We start from the raw sequence: 19893 nt of genomic DNA, 5'->3' as shown, positions 1-19893 counted from the left end.
CCCTGTTCCATGCCTGCAGAGGATGCCAGTCTTTCATATTTTTAAGAGGCCTTTGATAACCTGGCTCCAAAACCTGCCCAAAGGAAAACAGGCTCCTTCGTCAGCCCTGAAGGGACCAGTTTCCCATTCACCTATCTAGCTGAATACCAGTCACTCTTTTAGCCCTGGTCTCATGACCCCTGTTGTCTTCAGGTAAGTCCTTTCTGACTTCATAACTACTCAGAGCCTGCTTCCCATTTCCTGCCCCTGCAGGGTGTGTTCTCAGTCTGTCCCTCTGCTCCTTCTCCGTCTCCCTATGCAAGCCCTGTGGAGTTGCATGACTTTTGCTCCCTAAGTACACACTCAGACCTAAGCTTTTAAGTGCACACTTACTCCCTCTAATCTTTGCCTCCCTTAATAACACTTAACTGCTACCTCCGAAGGCAGTGGGTGGTAACAGGTCAGTCCAGGGGGCTGCAGACAGGGGGGACACGGGCTCCCTGGAGAACACAGCTGCCCAGCCTTTCCCATCTTTCTCAGCCTACTCAGGCTGCCAGTGTGAGATCCCCATCATTCCTTTCCCAGTCCTAGGGCTAAGCTAAGAGTTTGCCTCACAGCACTGCTCAGAATGGGGTGCCTTCCCCATCCACCACCTGCACGTAAATTTCATTAGCTCATAGATGCCTTTGGGTATACTCATGGATCAGGAAAACAGCATCGGCCAAATCCCCCCACCTTCAGCCTCTGCACAGAACCCAGGCGAACATGAGTTGTTCTCTGCAGTTGAACTTGGATGCTATTATACTTGGTTGCATATAATCTTATTATCCCAGCACTGATCTTGTCTCGTGGGTCATTCTATTTCTCGGGAGTGGCTTTGAGACCTCTAGTGACTCCATTCACCATCCCTGTGTTGGAGGATCTAAGACACCGTCAAATAGGCACCCTTCTGAGGTGTTTGACGTGAGCCAACTGGACCTGACTTCAGTCCAGTTGCCTGCTTGCTTTGCCTTGCTCTTCTCCTCTGGCCTTCTGATAAGTGGGTGCACAGTCATGCCTGTTCTGCCACACGAGCAAGGTCAGCACTGTACAGGCAGACAGATCTCTTATTCCTTATCTGTCCAGACAGCTTTAAAGACTCAACACAAGTGTTTCAGCCACAAATCTTTGCTCCACCATTACCACAAAGTAAAAGTCATTTTTTTGGTCTGCCCATCCCCCACATATGCCGTATAATATCGTTGGCAGATTTATGTGTTTGCAGCTTGGTGACCTGGGGGAACGCTGCAGACTCCACGGTGCCCATTTTTACTCCTGGGTTTCCGTAAAGGTCACAGCAAAATTATTTTATCAAGTACACCACAGAAGGGGGGAATCTTAATCTTACATTTTACTTATGCAGCACTCGACCTTCTCCAGAGACACGGCTCCCCTTAGCACGCTCACTTCTACATCATTCCGCTCTCACCAACACACACGGAGCGCATAATTAGGCGCCTGGCTTCCCAGTTGGCAAGGATGCTGTGTGTCAGGATGGGATGACCTCTAAGGGGAGAGAGAAAGAGTAGCGAGGAGTGGGGTGTAGGCAAAGGTGAGCCTCTGGGAGCTGTGTTAGACCCATCCTAATGCCAGGACCCTGTAGGCAGGTAGAACAGTTCTGATGTTCCCCTGACTACCTACCTCAGGCCAACCCACTGCCTTCTTTTCCACGTTCCAGATCTGGGATGTGGCAGATGTCTCTTGAGTTACAGTGGCTGCCTCAGTGCTGTGTTAAAGATCCACAGCTTGGCCAGCATGGTGATAGATGCCTTTGATCCTGGCAACTGTGTGGGTTCAAGGCCAGCCTAGTCTACATAGTGAGAAGCTGCCTCACAAATCAATAAAATAAATAAATAAAAAATAAAAAAGAAGATCCAGAGTTCTACTATACATTAGTCAGGAATGAGTGTACTGATTGATTAGTGATGTCTGCTGCAGCAGTCAGGAGCAGAGGCACTGTCCTGCATGTTAGCTAACCTGATCTAGGGTATTTTTTTTCAGAGGACTTTTCTCACTCTGTCTGCCTATGATGTGTGAGCTCACCAAAATCAAGGAAGGAGGAACCTGGAAAAGGAGGTCCACAACAACCTTCTTACAAGAAAGCCCTATTTGCCTTGTCAGATCTGGAAGAGGAATGAGATTTGTACCATACACCCAAACCTAGTTGCTTTTCTCTTTTCTCTTTGTTTCCTCATTTCTTTTCTCTTGGTGCATGCTACCATACACAGCTCTTGTGTGCATGCCTGTGTGCGTGTATGTGTGTGCATGCAGCTGTATGTGCTTCTGTGTGTGTACTTCCGTGCGTGTGCATGTTCTGATTTTGTTTTGGAGTTCACTCTGAGAAAGCAAAGGAGGCGGGAAAAGGTGGTGTCATTCTAGGGAAGACTTACCACAGGCTACCCTACTTGTGCCCAAGGCCTGGCAGGAGCAAGCTGCCATGTCCAACCCTTAGAGACCCAGTGAGCACTCACCTTCTTTTATCTGAAGAACTTGTTTAGAGTTATTTGAATCCATCTAGGTGTTTGTGGGGGAAGTGCTTAGAAACAAGGCTTTTCTCTGAGGGTAAACACGGCAGTTTGAAAACATAGGAAGCTGCCTGATGGCCAGCATATGTCCTGCTTGTCCACGGCGGGCACACAGCCACCAGACTGATGGCATTTTTAGAACATTGACAGCTGGGCTCTGCTGGGGAGGGGCTGGGGGTACACAGGACTGAGGAGGGGATGGCCAGGAATTCCCCTGCACTTACTGATACAATGGGAGCCTAGGATGACTCTCTGGGGGTCCCTGTGCGGACAGACAACCTGGGGCTCATTAGGGTACCTGAACTGATCTGGTCCCCATCCGTCTCTGTATTGGATACTAGGTAGCTGAAAGGGAAGCAGGAAGAGAATGCTACCTACTTGAGAGAGGCATTTATCCGTAGAGCATCAGTTCCTCCATGCCCCAGCCTGGATCATCCTCTTTATCCCCTTCATTTTGTGCCTGGCTGCAGCTTCACCTTCTCAAGGACTCACCACCGTGTGTGTGTGTGTGTGTGTGTGTGTGTGTGTGTGTGTCTATTCTCTTATGTCTGCACGTACACACATGCCAAGGTGGGCCCTCACCTTCCACCTCATCTTAACAGCAAAGTCTGTTGCTTGTCACACACTGCCATGTCCTTATTGTCGTGGGTTCTAGGGTCCTGACCACTGGCCCTCTTGCTTTCATGGTAAATACTTCTTACCTACGGAGCCATCTCTACAGTTGTCAAAGAGGCCTTGATCCTGCCCTGGAGCCCATGCTTGAGAGTTAAACTTCTGACTGAATCTCCACCGGGCATCTCACACACCAGGTTTGCTGTGTGCAGCAACTTCTTAGCCAGTGTGAAAGTGATGGAAGACAGGAAAAGACCTCAGATATGCACCAAATAAATGTCAGTGACTTGGGGACACTGACAGTAGCTAAAGAGGTAGAGTTGAAGACATGGAGATGCAGGGGTACATGGGAGAACTAAGTTAAGTGAAGGTGTTCAGTGCCAACCTTTAGGCCACTCAAACCCCACTCCCCCTCAACCCCATCCCCCCTCATACCCCACTTACCCCTCATGACTTGCTTCTCACTTCATACCCTGTAAGCTTTATGGCTCAGATAGAAAGGTATCCTGGTAGCCAGGAGCCAAGAAATACCACAGTCATACTGCACAACAAACTTCACACAAGAGATTTATTAGGAGAAAAAAAACAGACAGGAGGGTGGCTGCCTCTGCCCCACTGAGAAACAGCAGCAAACTGAACAGGACACAGGGCTTATATAGAGCTTCTTGGGAAGGGGATGGAACTTTTTAGGGTGGAGATTGGTGGGGTTTCATGTTCAGAGATTGGGTTTTTTATTCTGTAGGGTGGAGGCAGAGTCCAGCAATTAGGACAGTTAGAGTATTCTGTGGGTAAAACCTGGCAGTTAGAGGTCAGAAACCTGACAGGGACGGGCTTGGCCACGTGTGTGGTTCACTTCCAAATCTGCCTTGTTCTTCCCACACTGCCCATGACCAGAGTGACTCTATGACATTCTTCTATTTGAAGAAAATATTTGTCTATATAAAAAAGCAATTTAAGTTTACTGCATAAAATGGGAAAATATAAATCAGAAAATATGGGAAACTTACCCCCATCTCATTACTGTATACTTAAAATGTATAAAATCATTATTACAGGTACTGGAGGATATTGGCTGTTCCTATTATATGTGGTTTTTTTATTCAGTCACTAATAAATAATATTTGTACAGGTCACTAATCCTCCTAATAGAAAGTAAGTTAAATTGTATATGGTGTTCCCATTAATGGTTTTTAGGCTGTCCCTTTTCCGTGTTATAAGCTGTCATGAAAACCCCATAGTTCTGTTCTGAATCACATGTGGTTATTTCTGTAGGACGAATTCTGTAGAAAGAGCATCATAAACACTTTTTAGACTATTTGCCTCTCTGGATCCCATCTTCCTACACTGATGAGCCCTTCAAGGCCCTGGGAGTGAGCAGGCCACCCGACTCATTAGCCTGGCTGAGGCCTTGCCAGGACCCTACTCTGTCTTTTTTCACCTCCTGCCAACATCTTTAAGATTATGAGGACCAAGGAGGATGCAGGACCAGGCTCAGTGTCTGCCCAGTGTTGCCTGGTAGCCACTCCTGTGTTGACTGTTATTATCTCCTGCCCCATGCATGGGTACCTATGTCCTGTGTGTAGATCCCAGGATGTCTCCACATGAACCAATTGGGATGCACATGAAGGGCCTGCCAGCTGTCCTCCAGTAATCCCTGCCACATCTTCTACCTTCCCCTTCCAAGCAGAGGCAGACTGGGGCAATGAATAATTTCAGTGAAACCCCACTCACTGGCTAGCCTGAGAAAGGTCTCAGATCCTCTCGTTCAGAGTGTTCAGCCCTTCCCAGCTCAGCCCTCCCATTTCCTTGTCCTCTCCTTTCCCTACTGTATTTGCTCCCTCATCTCCCTCCAGCCCCACCCCTCCTGGGCTATGCTGGGATAAAGTCAGTCTGTCCCTTGAGAGACTGTTGGGATGGTCTGCTGGGTGCAAATGCTGCATGGACAAGGACAGAGAGTTCTTTTCCCTGTGACATCCTAGAGTCCTGAAGGTCTCCCTACCACTCTGAGGATGCATGAGTCTGAAGGCTCCTCCTTCTAGTTCTGTCTGCTCAGTAGGGGTGGGGTGAAGACACAGTCATACCCAAGAGGATCCAGTTGAGTCCTGGTCTCCAAGTGAGTCCCGCCCTAACTTTTCTGTTCTGGGTCCTTTCCTCCCTTGACCTCTGTCCCTGTCAAAATCCCAAGGAGTCTATTACTAGTAACATTCCATAGATTATTAGTGGCCCAGAGAAACAGCTCCAGTCTCATGCGCTAATGTCTCCCTGTCCATTTCCAAGTTTATGACAAGCAGTCAATAAGTGTCTCAAATAACCAATCAGTGAAAGCCTTAGTACCGGCTTCTTGCAGAGAGTAGGGCAACCCTATGTTTAGGGATTTTTAAAACATTGCACAAATCTCTACACTAACCTGAGAGGGGATGAGTCTGTGTCCTTCATTGCAGATAAATGTTCCAGAGTTTGGTGGTTTGAGGTGGTTTGCTTACAGTCACACTCCAGCAACCAGCAGCCTCTTAGATCCACTTTTCAGACCCACACACTACTTCAGCATGGGCTGTAGGACTTGGCACAAACCCCTGAAATAGCTAGTCTGGATCAGAGCCCAAGGTCCTTTGCGCCTGCCATCTCAGGTGCTGGTGAGTCTCATCTTGGGCAGCTCTGCTGCACATTGGACACAGTGAGCTGTTTGAGCAACAGCCATCTACTTCTCACTGTTCTGGAAGCTAGGCAGTCCAAGATCGAGTTGCCTGTGTGCATCAACTAGTAGGGCTTGCTTCCTGCTTTGCAGATGGTGCTGAGGTCAGAGAGAAAACGGGATGTCTTCCCCCTCTTCGTGTAAGAGCACTAAGAGGCTCTTCCCCCACCACCCCAGGATCTAATCACCCCCCAAAGACTCCAGCTCTAAATGCCAGTTGATTTTAAGGAACACAAGCATGCAATCTGCTGCATTAGTATAGACCACTAGAAAACACCCCTTTGACCGTGGCCCAGGGTTTCAGGTCAACCTTGTACTAGATTCCAAGAAAGTTTAATATGCCTGGCTACCTGCTGAGGTCTTTTCACCTCAGGACCTTATTCTTCTGTTAGAACTTTAGGCCCTGTCTTGTGGTTTCTCCATTGTATTGAGGCAAAGCTTTCCACCCCCACCCCCTATCAAACTCACCTCTTCAGCATCGTCCATGCTAATGAGTTCCTGACTTGCTACCACTGCTGCTGTGTTAGTAGCTTAATGGCACTGTGACTTACAGTCTGTGTCAAGATGTCTGCAGAACGCATCAATTTCAGCGAGTGTCATCATGAGTGACATGAGCGTATGACACAACTAAGTGTCCCAACTGCACAGTCCATTACAGCTGGCACTGGGCCCAGGGAGGAAAGACCGGAAGACCTGTTTGGCTTCGCATGCCCTGGGTGATGTAGAATGGAATGCCCCTTGGCCCGTTTCCTCCACAGCCCCCATCGCTATTCCGTGCTCCTGGCCACTTCTGTAGCTGTTCCAAGCTTTCCCAGGCAAGTGGGGTCCTCTTTGTGAATCCTGGTGCACGCTTTCTCCTCTGCTCTACTCTTTCATCTCTGCATCTACTTTAACCCCTCTGCTGAAGGCCTGTGCAGGGTAGAGGCAACCTCCTCTACCCCATTTGCTTCCCACTTCCTCTCAAGAAAGTAAAGCACCGCTACCTCTGCTGTAGAACTTTTCCCGGCTTACAGTCCACCTTATCCTGCCTTACCTGGCTCTCCTTTTATCCAAGTTCACAGTCCACTTCATCCTGCCTTACCCAACTCTCCTCGGGATCAGAGCCTGCATCCAAACATCAGTATCTGCTGCAAAAACATTTAAAATGTAGTGAATATATGTTCTTTGATTACCAAACTGTGTGTGTATATCACAAAATGCTGATAAGTATCCAAAATAATAATTATTAACAATTCAGACTCCTACTTTCCATTTTAGTTAATATGATATGAATAATATATTTAATGAGACTCATAGTCTTTATATAGTTTCAGAATTCGTTTCTAAATTAATTTTCTAAGATACAATGTTAATGATTATATTATATTCCACTATATGAATGTTCCATATTTACTTAGTCAGTATTCTCTTACTAGACTTTTAAGTTCCTCCTCCTTTCCTCCCTCCATGCCTTCTCTCTTTCCATATTTTCCTCCCTATCCCCATTCCTTTCTTCTGCCTTAGAAATGACACTGGGACAAATGTCCATGAGCAAATCTTTCTCCACATTTTCCTGCTTTTTCTTTGGAAATCTTAACCTTTGAATAAGGGCTTTGAGCATTTTGAGATCTTCATCAAACAACTCTCCAAAAAATCTGCAAGAATGCTCACTGTATAGGCCTGCCCTCACTTCCTACCCTCTAATACAGGGTGTTTTGTCACTACTTTGATCTTTGGGGCATTAATCCAGTAGACTTTCAGTGCACATCCATTTTAACCAGCCATAACACATGGAAGGCTTGTGCTGTGCACAGGAGAGAGGAAAACACAAACATGAAAATACCTAGAGTCAGACTTCAGAAAACATTCAGACTACTGCAGTGGATGGATGGGTGGGTGGATGCATGGATGGATGCTTAGATGGATGGATGGGAGAATGGGTAGATGAGTGGTTGTTTGGGTATATAGGTTGGTGAATGATTGGGTGAGTGAATGGCGGGTGGTGGATGAATTGGTGGGTGGATAGGTGGATGGATGGATGGATGGATGGATAGATAAATGGAGGATGGATGGGTAGGTGAGGAGATGGATGGCTGGATATGGATGGGTAGATGGATGGAAGAGTGGATGGGTAGGTAGACTCACTGGTTGATGGGTAGGGAAGTGGATGGGTGGATAGATGGGTAGAAGGACTGATGTATGTGTGAGTGAGTGGAGTAGATGAATGGGTGAGTAGGTGGTGGGTGGGTGGATGGTTAGAATCAGTACTCATGGGGTAAGACCCCTCAAGAACTCTAGCCCCAGGAACTAAGGACGGAGGCATGCAGAACCCTGCTCATGGTCCCTCACTACCACAAGGAACTTGTAGTTCTGAGCAACTGCAAAGAGCCACATCTGCAGAGTGGGAGCAACCCATGGAGGTAATGGGGGGGGGTTGGGGCTGTGCTCTGTGAACCTCTCTCTTCCCAATCATGAATGTGCTCAGCCCCTTCACTGTCAGCCCATGAGGCGGGCAGACCTCCCTGAACCAGCTGTTCAGTTACACCTGCCTAGAGAAAGAGGCCCCGGATCTTAAGCAGGGGATGAATATTCATGGGCATGAACCTTTGCAAACTCATTTGGGGAAAAAAATTAGATCAAGAGAAGTAATCAGATTATTAAAAAGAGAGTGCAAGGACAGAAGGCAGTGGCAGAGAGAAAACCCACATTTAAAATGCAAAGAGAGAGCCTCTTCCTGCGGAGCAGCGCTGACCTCCTGGACTATGCACCAAGAATAGTTAAGCTCTCCTCCATTTCTGCTGCATAAAAATGTTTTCTGAGTCCTTCACTGAGAAGGGAGGCGAGGGAGGCAGGGGGCACCCTCCACCTCTGAAAAATTATCAAATAATATTTTGAGGTTTCCGTCTTATCTTCCTTAGATATCAGGAAAAATTGCGAGAGCTAAAGAGGCTCTGGTGAGTGCTGAGTGACAGGTTAAAGGGCTCCAATAAAGATTAGATGGTCCACTATCTCCTGAGGAAATTGCATAAAAGTGGTTATTCCCTCTTGCTTCTATTAATTTCCTCTTCCTGGCTGCTTGGAGAAGCTTCATAACCTGATGCTGCAGACGGGGACGGGAGGCGCTTTCCATTATCTCAATCACTGCACTGTTTATGAGACACTTAATCTGTTTCTTTATAAAGTAATAGTACTGTAGGTGATGGATTCCGTGTCACTGGAAGGCTTCGTGCAGGGACGGGAGGAGAGGGGCGTTCTCAAGAGCATTGTAAGCAGCAGGCAATTTGTTACAGCTTTGAGGCACTGAGAAGTTGTGGGGGGTGGCATTCCAAGGTGACCTTCGGATAGAGCTGACACGTGCCAACCTCCTCGTGTTGCTCAAAGGGAGAGGGAAATGTGTGTTTTGCTTGGATGATGGGAGGATGTACGTGCTTCAGGATAGAGCACTCAGTCTCATCCTCTCTCTCTGCTGAAGCCAGGAATAGGGAGAGAGGCTGGAAAGTGTATGCCTGCCCCCACCTCTGCTCTTCCAGGTTAGCCTCTGTCTGAACCTGGTCACTTACAATGAAGGGAAGTATCCTCCTCCTTTTTAAAGAAATAAGACAATTGTGGTCCCTCTCCCTCTGTGTCAGAAATATAGCCCTGTGTGATGGTGTCTTGCTATCTTTCAGGATTACACAGGGAAGTGCAAATGACTCTTGACTGCCCACACACCCTTATAATCATGACCAAATGCTCCTTGCCCAGGTCCTCTTTGACCGCCCCAATGATTCGACCTCTTTCTTTCTTGCTTTGTCATTATCCCCACTTCTGAATCTTTTATTGTTGAACTTTCCCTGAACTAGCTATACAGCTGAGGATGATTTTGGACTTCTGATCCTCCAGCCTTCACTTCCCAAGTGTTGATACTGCAGGCATGTACCACCCTTTCTGGCTTACGAAGGGCTGGGGATCAAGTCAACAGCTTTATGGATACCAGGCAAGTACCTTAGCAACTGAGTCTCATCACTAGTCCTCCCTTCCTGAATCTTGCCTCCTAGGAAGCTGTTTCATGCGCTCCTCATTATATAAGGCTGGATTCCCAAAGTGTGTGTGTTCTGCATGACTGATCTCTAATGTATATACAAGTGTAGTTCTGCTTTAGAAGCAGTGTTCTGTTGTCTGCTTCAGTCCATCAGAAAGGGAGCCCCTAAAGTCCAATACTCCATTTGTATGCACAGCTCTATTCCTCCAACGTATCCTGGCTTCCAACAGGTCCTCAGCAAACAGTGGCTGAATGGCGGCTCTCATCATCATAGTGATGATTGGATCATGGTTCTCTATGGAGGAAGAAAACTAGATTTTGCAATATCAAGTCAAAGAGCTGTTATCTACCTCAAAAGTGTTCACACATGACTAAGAATATTTCACTGTTATTATTTTTTATAAATCAATCATCTCTTTTTCATTCCCTTTCTTCCTTTTCATATGTGTGTGTGTGTGTGTGTGTGTGTCTGTGTGTGTGTATGCGTGAGCACACTCGCATGCATGCACACGTGCAAGCGCGCATGGATCCACACATGGGTGCACACACACACATGTTCATGTGGTGGGCACATACATGCTATGGTGCCCGAGAGGAAGTCAGAGGTTAGGAAGGTAGCATGGAGTTCTAGTCCTCAGCTTCTGCTTTGTCTGAGGCAGAGTTTCTTACTATTTTTCCTATGTGTGTGGCAAGCTAGCTGGCCTATGAGATCCTGGGAATTCTCTCATCCTCTCATCCCACTATAGGAGCACTGGGATTGTGGTCTGGGATCCAAACTCAGGTCCTAACATTTGCACAGTGAGCATGTGCCCACTGAGTCACGCTTGCTCGGACTGGCAGGACCTTCACGTTCATTTCTTTGGTATATATGTCTGCATAGTCTTTGCCAGAACTGACTCAAATACTCCACTTATCACTTCCAATTAAAGCTGCCTTTTCTCAAGAGAAGCCTGCTCTTCTTACTTATTTTTCTTAGTAAAACACAGTGGTGTCAACATCTCTTTCTGATTAGTGGCATCTGATACAAGATGAGCTTAAAAGGTTTTGTGGACTAGCCTGACACTTTAACTGTTATTTAAAGCATAAACTATATGAGAAAATATTGTGCCAGCAGGATTACATATTACAATCCCAAAGTTAAGTACATAGATTTAGAAAGACTATCCTTACAAGTTAGAGGCTGCCTGTTCACAGATTTCATTAAACTGCTAAACACATGAAATGAGAACATTTTGAAATTGTAGATAACATATATCTTATAAATATAATAATTCACTAATCACTCAGACAGAAACAGTCTAGGTGGGAACACAGTTTTTCCATTTGTTTCTAAGGCTTTAGTGCCTTCATCGGGGCTCCACATGACTATTCTGACTTTGACTTGTAAAGTTCTTTCAAAGGAAACGTCTTTCTAAAGGGTTTGTGTGAACTGGGCTGAGGGGAGCTATCCTGGTGGGGGCCATGGGAGTGCCAGCCGTGTCACGTATTTGCATTTGTTCAGTTTTGCTGACCTGTGTGTTGTGAGCAGAACAAATAGATCCCTTCTATAGATGGTCAAATCGAGGCTCTGAGGGCTGCTGCCACTCACAGGCATTCACCATGGTAAAATCAGCACATCTAGATGACAGAGCTAAGATGCTGCAGCCATGGCCCAGTTCTCAGTTCCTTGGGGACTGTAGAGTCAGACCTTTCTAAGCCCTCTGTCCTCCAACTGTTTCTGGACCTCTCTCCGTGGTCCAGTTCGTGAGGTTCTGGGGAGATATCTTAGTAGGAAAAGTGCTGGCTGTGTAAGCACAAGGACCTGAGTTCACATCCCTGGAACATGCATAATAAAAACAGGTACAGTGGCACATGTCTGTAGCCTCAGTGATGGGGGCACAGGGGTAGAGGCAGGAGAATTCCTGGAATGCACAGGCTGATTAGCTTAGCAGAATTGGTGAGCTCTACATTCAGCAAGAGACCCTGTGTCAAAAATAAGGTGGACAATGATTGAGGAATACACCTAATTCTGACCCCTTATCTCCACAGGTACATGTGTACACATTAATGTACAAATACTGCACTTGCACAACTGCATACATACCGAAAGAGAGAGAGAGAGAGAGAGAGAGAGAGAGAGAGAGAGAGAGAGAGATCACACAGTAAACAGTAAAATAACTAGTTCCCTCTCCCCGCTAGTTCCTCTCCTTGGGGCATCCTTTGAATTCAGAGACCCAGTCCCCCAGAACAGAGGACTCCCATTCCTTCGTCAGAAATTTCAGAGAAAGGCATTTTCAAATCCCCCTTCCACTTGTGGATATCAGGATGACTGTTTATGCTGTTAACTTATTAAATGTAAAGCAAGGTGGCTTTTAAGTGCTGAGAAGAAAGTGAAAACACTTTGTTCTTCTTGGACCAGTACATTAGGAAAATTACAGTGTGGCAGAGACTGAATACGAATGCATGAGTAGTCACCAGCTCCCCTCCCCTTTCCAGGAAGGCGTCCTGCCACATGGAAGCAGCTGAGAACCCAGCCGGGCAGGAACACTAGAGACTCAGTGCAAAGGGACGCACACTTATTCGGGAGAGGAGAAAGATGGAGAGAGAGAGAGAGAGAGAGAGAGAGAGAGAGAGAGAGAGAGAGAGAGAGAGAGAGAGAAGAGCAAGGCAGAGGGGGGAGAGAGCCCAGTGAGTAGGCTCAGAAATGTGACTAGTAAGGCAGAGTTTTAGGCTGCCCCAAGTAAGGTAGCTGATGCTTTTGGCTTGGGGTTTTATTTTATTCTTTTGTTTGAAAATTCAAATATACTCTTTTTATTGCTACAGCAGTTTTCTTTTGAATGTGCTAACATGGGTCTGTGAATGGTCTATCTCTGATGTGGGTTACAAATTGTGTCATTTGTGAACCACCAGTGTATCCAGTGTGTCCCAGGGAATGTGAGTCCTAGGGGACGCACTGCAGAGGAGACCCTCTCGGTAAAGACACAAAGAAGCCTAGCATTGGAGACCTCACTTTCTGAAGTTCTGAGGCATTCTGTCGTAACTGATTAACTTTATTCTTTATTCTTAGGTTCATATTTTCTGTACGTAATAGGCATTGAAAACTCAAGGAACTTGTATTCCACGGAATGCAATTGCCTTACACCGTTCAATAATGTTCCATTTCACAGAGGCTTCCTCCGTTCTGCAATGGTCTCCCTTCCAGGGCACATCTAGTGTAACTTGAAACTGTTTCCTCACTTCAAGTGAGCAGCTGATGGAGGAATCCCCACATTGGAGACTATTCTTCCTTCTGGTCTTGGCAGGAAAGTGGTGGATGTTTTGGAACTAGCTTACATGTGAACCATCACCAGCATTTCTCCCGCTGAGTGATCCTGTGTATGTTTTTAACCTCTGCATGTCCCAATTTTCTCATTAGCAAAATGGAGGTAATAATAGCCACCCCATAGAGTAATGTATGTAAAACACTTAACAAGGCGAGCTAGCAGATGGTGGCTATGGCTATTATTAAAGAATCCTCCTCACTTTTCAGGAGGGAACAATATATTTGAGAAGATGAGCTTCATATAAGTGGAACCTTTGCAACAGCCCTGTTCAGGCGACAATCACATCATACTATACTAGTATCCTGGCTAGTTTTATGTCAATTTGACACAAGCTAGAGTCATCAGAGAGGAGGGAGTCTCAGTTGAGAAAATGTCTCCTTCAGATGGGACCATAGACAAGCCCCTGGGGCATTTTCTTAGTTAGTGATTGATAGGGGAGGGTGATGGGTTGTGTGTGATGCTATCCCTGGACTGGTGGTCCTGGGTTCCATAAGGAAACAGACTGAGCAAGGTATGGAGAACAAGCCAATAAGCAGCACTCCTCTGTGGTCTCTGCATCAGCTCCCCCTCCAGGTTCCTGCCTTGTGTGTGTTTCTGCTCTCACTGCTTTTGATCGTGAACTGTTACATAGACCTGTGAGTGAAATGAACCCTTTCCTCCTCAAGTTGATTTGGGTCATGGTGTTTCATCACAGCAATAATAGTCCTAACTAGAACAAATAGTATGGCCACAGTGGATCCAGAACTCCTAGAAGGCAACTTGTGGGCCCTGCAGCAGGGTCTCAGATGGTGTACAGTCAATACTTGTTGGAGGGACTGCGGAGATTTGTAGGGAATCCAAACAAGTTGACTTGGGCAGTCAGTTTTACCCAATCTCAAGAAAGGGTTAATCACAGCTGGCTTTAGGGATACAGGGAGAAGTGGGGAATGAAGTGGTAAAGACAGTCCTTGGGGAAATAGGGACAATGGGATTATAATTTGGAGGGATCAGCAAGCATGAGACCACATGCTCCAGGTCTCAGTAGATGAGCTGTGGCCACAGTTTGTGGGGCAGTGCGGGGACAAGCATTGCATGGCATGACTCTTAACAGCCCAACTCTCCAAGAAACTCAGAGAGATACCCATCAATGAGGACACCCTGAGTAAGCACTTAGCTTTGTCCTTTGCCCCTAACCTTTCCTATTGCTGCATGTATGAAAGGTGACTCCAAGCACATGGCACACGCTGCCTTCGAGACCCCCTCTTTTACTCTCCCTCTCCTAGAAGCATATAAAGAAGCAATTATGGTAGAATGATGCTGTTAAGGTAGTGACCTTGAAATCACCTTAATTTTTCTTTAAAAAATTGCTTGTGAATTCTAGTCCTTTAACCATCATTCATAGCAAATGATAATGGATACATCCCAGTGGCCCTCGTGTTTGTTGCAATATGACATTTAAGAGTCAGAAGTCTGGTCATTGCCAACAAATACCTCTTTTTATCTGTGACTGTGAGGTTACATTTCAAGTGCTTGGGAGAGGCCCTGACTTTTAAGGCAGGAGGAAGGACTAGACATTTGTGTACCGGATATTAGATTCATCTTACTAATAAAATCTGTTGACATACCTGAGAGAGGAAAATCACTGAGAAGGGCCATTGTCAAGGTGTTTGGAGAACTGAAATATTAAGCAGGGTTTTCTCCATCTGAGGTGTTCACTTGGTACATCTTGGTGTGAGGAGGTAATTCAGCATTATTTTGTTTCAGGATGACAAAACCTTCATTTTTATTTTCAGGAAAGGGTATCTGGATGCCATTCCTCCATTAACTCTTATATAATCTTTGTGTTTTAGCCTGCCCTGCCGGGACCTTCAAGGCCAGCCAGGAAGCTGAAGGCTGCTCCCACTGCCCCTCCAACAGCCGCTCCCCTTCAGAGGCGTCTCCCATCTGCACGTGCCGGACTGGCTATTACCGAGCAGACTTTGATCCCCCAGAAGTGGCGTGCACTAGTAAGTGTCTGTGTGCACTAGTAAATATGTCATTAAGGGCTGTGGGCTGGGACATCCGACTCCTTGACTGTAAAAAGGTGGACCTTGAGCAGAGGAGAGAGCCAGCGTCCTTCCAAGGAAATGAGAAGTAGGGTGCTGGCCGTGGTGCTGAAGCAGAGGGCTCTTCTTTCATCTCAGCAGGTTAAGATTGCATTCTTCCCTGATTCTCTTTCCAGATGTGAGGGCTTTCTTCTCACAAGTCCCAAGGACAGCTTCTTCCCACAAAAATCTAAAAATGGCCTATTTAGAGTTCTTTGTGTGCAAAATCAAAATCTACTCGTATATTGCAATAATTTGTTTGCAGTTGCCTCCTCCCAGAAGCCCCTCCCTCTCGGTCCTGCAGTTGAAAACTGCACTCTTCAGTGCGTCTTCTCAGTGTCTGATTCCCTGGTAGTTCTCAAAGTTTTTCTAATTGTCCATTTTCTTAGTAATTGCCTTAGATACCACTGGAAAGTCCTTGCGTATCAGGTCTAAATGTTCATCCCCTTTGTCCCTTGTAGTGTCCCACATCTGAGCTCCGGCCAGATGACAAGGCCAGAAACCTAACTACAGTGTCCCTCTCAGCACAGTAAATTCTAGAAACTGGGAGTTAATGCATCAGCTCTGTCCGCTCTCCCATTATCTGCTGTGGAAAGAAAAAGCAGCCCTTCTTCTAAAAGCAGAGGAGCGGCTGTACTCTCTGGCAGGGAGAGGATAATTTCCCCCTGGTCTCCTCTCCCTTAAGCAGGGAGAGGCAGGGAGCACGGTCCTCCCTGAGCAGCACTTTACACAACGTTTCCTTCTCTAAGTGTTAAAGCCCCGAAGCCGGGATGATCTCACTTCGCAGTATTCCCATTGCATTCTGGGATCAATATTGCAGGTTAGCCTGTAATCAGACTAGAATTTTCTTTGGCAGTAGATGCTTTGGTGTGACTCACTGTGAGCAGGCACCTCCCCTCACACCCCTTAGACTGCTTCCCTCTCCGCCCAGTGAAGAGGTCCACATTGGTATATTTCATACACATTTATAGTTCGATGGACAGAAAAAAAAAATTAACTGGACGGGGTAGAAGAATTTCTCAGTCCTGGCCTTGTAGCATATGTAACCTTTTCTGGGTGCAGAGGAGAAATGAAAGCGGCTTCTAGATCAAGGTCCCGAGCTCAATCGATGCTTATAGATTTGAGCTGAGGAAAAGCTCATCATCCTGTGAACTGATTTCTCCCTGCCTTTCTTCTCAGGTGGGGGAGATGAACAGAAGTGATTCCTCTCCTGCTACCCAAGGTCCCCATCTTTCTGTGGTGGGATCTCCTCCTCTGATTTCTAAGCATCCCTACCCTGGATGGCAGTCTTCCATGGGTCTAAAAAACAATATTTAATATACTTCTTTAAATTTCATTAAGGATGCTAGATCATGCCACTGCTCAGGTAGCCAGACCAAAACACCAGTCTATACAACAGCCAGAGCATCCACCCAGCCTCTGGCAGTTTCTCTACGGGAAACACTGCGCTGTGCTTCTGCTCACAGAACTTCTCTTTGGCCAGGCTTCCTCTGCAAGGCAGCTCATCCTTATAGGCCTCTAGTTTCCCACTTTAGGAGACAAACTATCAACTCCCCCAACCCACAATAAGCTCATCTGGAAGAAGTCAGGTCAATGGCCAGGGACTCAGAATGTCAACATGCTTCTGTCTTCTCCCACTTCTTTACCAAGCCTTATTTCCAATCCCCCTTCCTGATGGGTGTGAGTCTATTGAATCAGTTTTGAGAAAAATATGAACATTTCAATGCATCTAGTTTGACCTTGGAAGTTCCTCATTCCATACTACCCATATCCCAAGACCACCTTTAAGTTAGACACGCAGGCTTTTCCTTCCTGCCAGCTCTGGAATATCCATCAGTGGGGTTCCACTATGCTCTCCCCTCCATTTTTAGATAGGGAGAGAACATGCCACCCTGGAAATTGTGCCTTTACTTACCCCCTTTTATTGTGCCTCCAGACATAGAGGGAAGACTCAGACTAGAAACTGTTAAATCAAAGCACACACGTCTATGGCAGGTAGGACCAAGAACAGCTCCTGGACATATTGTCCCTCATCCTGGAGGGGCAAGCACTTGGTGAGGAAACTCAGGGGACAGGGCATGGGTGCAATACACTGCTAGGCAAAACATGTATAAATAAAGCTACAATTTCCCTGAGCCTCATTATATATTTGATTTATTGTGTGCCAGGGAAGTACTGTATGAAAAAGTCAATTTGTTGGCTTTTATATTCTCATTAGGGTTTCCTTTAAAAGCATTCTAATTGGAGGTGCCATCTGTTCTCTTAAAAAGGCACAGCACATCACCACAGTAAATAATTTTTCAGATACAAGGAGAATCTATAGAGTTGTTGAAGAAAGGCACAGCCCTATACTGTGGCCTTAGGCTCGTAGCTAGTCCAGCAGATCTAGTGAGACAAGTGCGCAGGAGCCTGAGCCCAGCCAGAGAGCCTGGTGGAGGCTTTGGGCTGCGAGGGGCTGGCTCACTTTGTAAAACGGAGGCTTCATCTGTCCTAGCAGGAAGCAACCAAAGACTGCCCAGGCACTAAAGATAAAGAAGATTTGTCTTTATAAATGTATGGGGATGGTGAGCACCTGCTGGGCCTTGGTACCATGAGCCAGAGCAGAGAGCAGACAGACATAGTCCAAGAGCTGGACAAACCTCCAGTGTTGAAAGACCTCAGGTCTAGCTTGCAGCCATTGTCTTCAAGTGAGATTACATCAGCAGTCCACTCCTTCCTGTCAAACATTTTATGAATATGTTTATGGAAATGTATAAATATATACACCTTGCAAGGTTATAACACCTATGCTGCACTAAGGATTATTACTATATTTTCAATACTGAGGACTGAACCCATGGCCTCCTTCTTGTTAGACAAACACACTACCTCTGAGTAATGTTTTTACCCTGCTCCCTGAACTACCTTTAAAAAAATTTTTTTTTAGGACTTGGGTCTCATTAAGCTGCCAAAGCAAGCCTGTGATAATGCTTCCTGCCTCAGCCTCCTTTGTGGCCGGCACCATTGGGCTTGGCAATATATACACACACATCATATATGTACACACACACACACACATATGAATGATATACAGGATATATACATACATACACACGCATACATACATACAAACATACATAGCGAAGCCTGTTAATCATTTGGGGTATCACATAGATACTATGCTTTTGTGATATTCAAATGTTTCTGTAGGGCTGAAGCGAGAGCTCAGTTGTTAAAACACTGATGGCCTGAGTGTAACCCTAGAATTTCCAAAATAAAACTGGATGTTGTTCTGCGTGCTCATAATCCCAGTGCTGGGAGGAGAGGAAAAAACAGCCAGGGCTCAATGGTCAGCCAGCCTAGCCTGCTTGGTGAGTTTTTGGCCTACACACACACACACACACACACACACGAACATATGCACATAAAATTTTCATTTATCTACTCTAAAAATTGACAGTGGAAAATTCTGTAGCCTTGTCTGGGTATTTCTGTGTTTTCTTTTTAATCTACTAGGAGAGATTCGAAATTCTCTTGATGTCTGAGAGGCCCTGGCCTTGCCTGTCTAGCCTGTCTTTGAGCCTCATCAGTGAAGTCTGGGGGGTGGGGAGGGGCACGTGAATTCCAAGGTAGCATTAAAGGGGCAGTGTGCACTTTAGTGACCTCAGGGACACAGGCAGACTGAGCTGTTCATTCCCACAGAGTCTGAATTCATGATTGTTGCTGGTCTGCAGACTCCAAATTCCTCCCTCTTTCCCTCCCTTCCTCCCTCCCTCCCTCCCTCCCTCCCTCCCTCCCTCCCTCCCTCCCTCCCTCCCTCCCTCCCTCCTTCCTTCCCTTCCTCCCTTCTTCTGTCTCTCTATTCCTTTCTCCCTTCTTTCCTTTCTTCCTTCCTCCTCCCTCTTCCTCCTCTTCTGCGCAGGGCTACACAGTTCTATCCCTGGCATTAGATTGCCTGACTGATGGCTCATTGCTCAGCCCTGACCTAATACTTCACCATACTCTCCCAGGTGACTTCATCCTCCCAAATTAATCCATGCATAGGATGACTGGGAACATGGGGAACAGTTAAAGGTGGGCTCCAACTGACCTCTTTCTTCTCCCTCCCAGTGAAACCCCAAAGGAAGTCTGGTGATCTGGACATGGTGCTCCACCATCAGGGTCACTTATAGTAGGGGCCTGAGACAGAAGCAGGAGACTAAAGAGGAGGCCAGGGATAATAATGCCCCAACAGCAAGGAGAAGGGAAGTCAAGGAACGTTCTGGGCTGAGGAGCTGTTTCTGAGCTTGGAGCTTGCTATGCTTCAGTAAATATGGTTTCTTCCTTTCCCCATTCTGAATCTAGGAGATTGGAACTATATTTTTTTTCTGCCTTTACAACACAGTCAACACAACCCCTAAAGGTTGTGCTGGGGATATCTCCCCACCAGCAAGCAATCCTGCTTCAGTGGGCACCAGCTACGTATTTTTTAGATTTCTCTTGGGTCTCACTCCATCTACCCATCTACGTAAAGCAAGTGTCTGATCCTACAGGTTGAGAGACTGGTCCCCAAAGCTGTTTCTCAGCTTTGCATACTAATCAGCAATGATTGAATCTGTGCCCCTGACCAGTCAACTATAAGTTGAGGTTCATAAACCCCATCTTAAATTTGACTATTGTACCTGAGTAGTTCACAAGACTCTGAGAAACATTGGGTTTCCAG

At 46.3% G+C, this 19893-nt stretch overlaps 1 protein-coding gene across 1 annotated transcript in view; it reads left to right on the top strand.

Moving 5' to 3' along the window:
• Positions 1 to 19893, top strand: part of Ephb1 (EPH receptor B1) — a 439224-nt gene that overhangs the window by 275088 nt on the left and 144243 nt on the right. The window contains exon 4 of the mRNA XM_085689627.2: positions 14979 to 15134. Coding sequence (XP_085545753.1) covers positions 14979 to 15134 — 156 coding nt within the window. The remainder of the gene's footprint in view (positions 1 to 14978; positions 15135 to 19893) is intronic.

Source organism: Myodes glareolus, chromosome 4 (assembly GCF_982192425.1).
Source record: "Myodes glareolus chromosome 4, mMyoGla1.1, whole genome shotgun sequence".
NCBI lineage: Eukaryota > Metazoa > Chordata > Mammalia > Rodentia > Cricetidae > Myodes > Myodes glareolus.
This window is presented reverse-complemented; position numbering and strand designations above follow the sequence as displayed.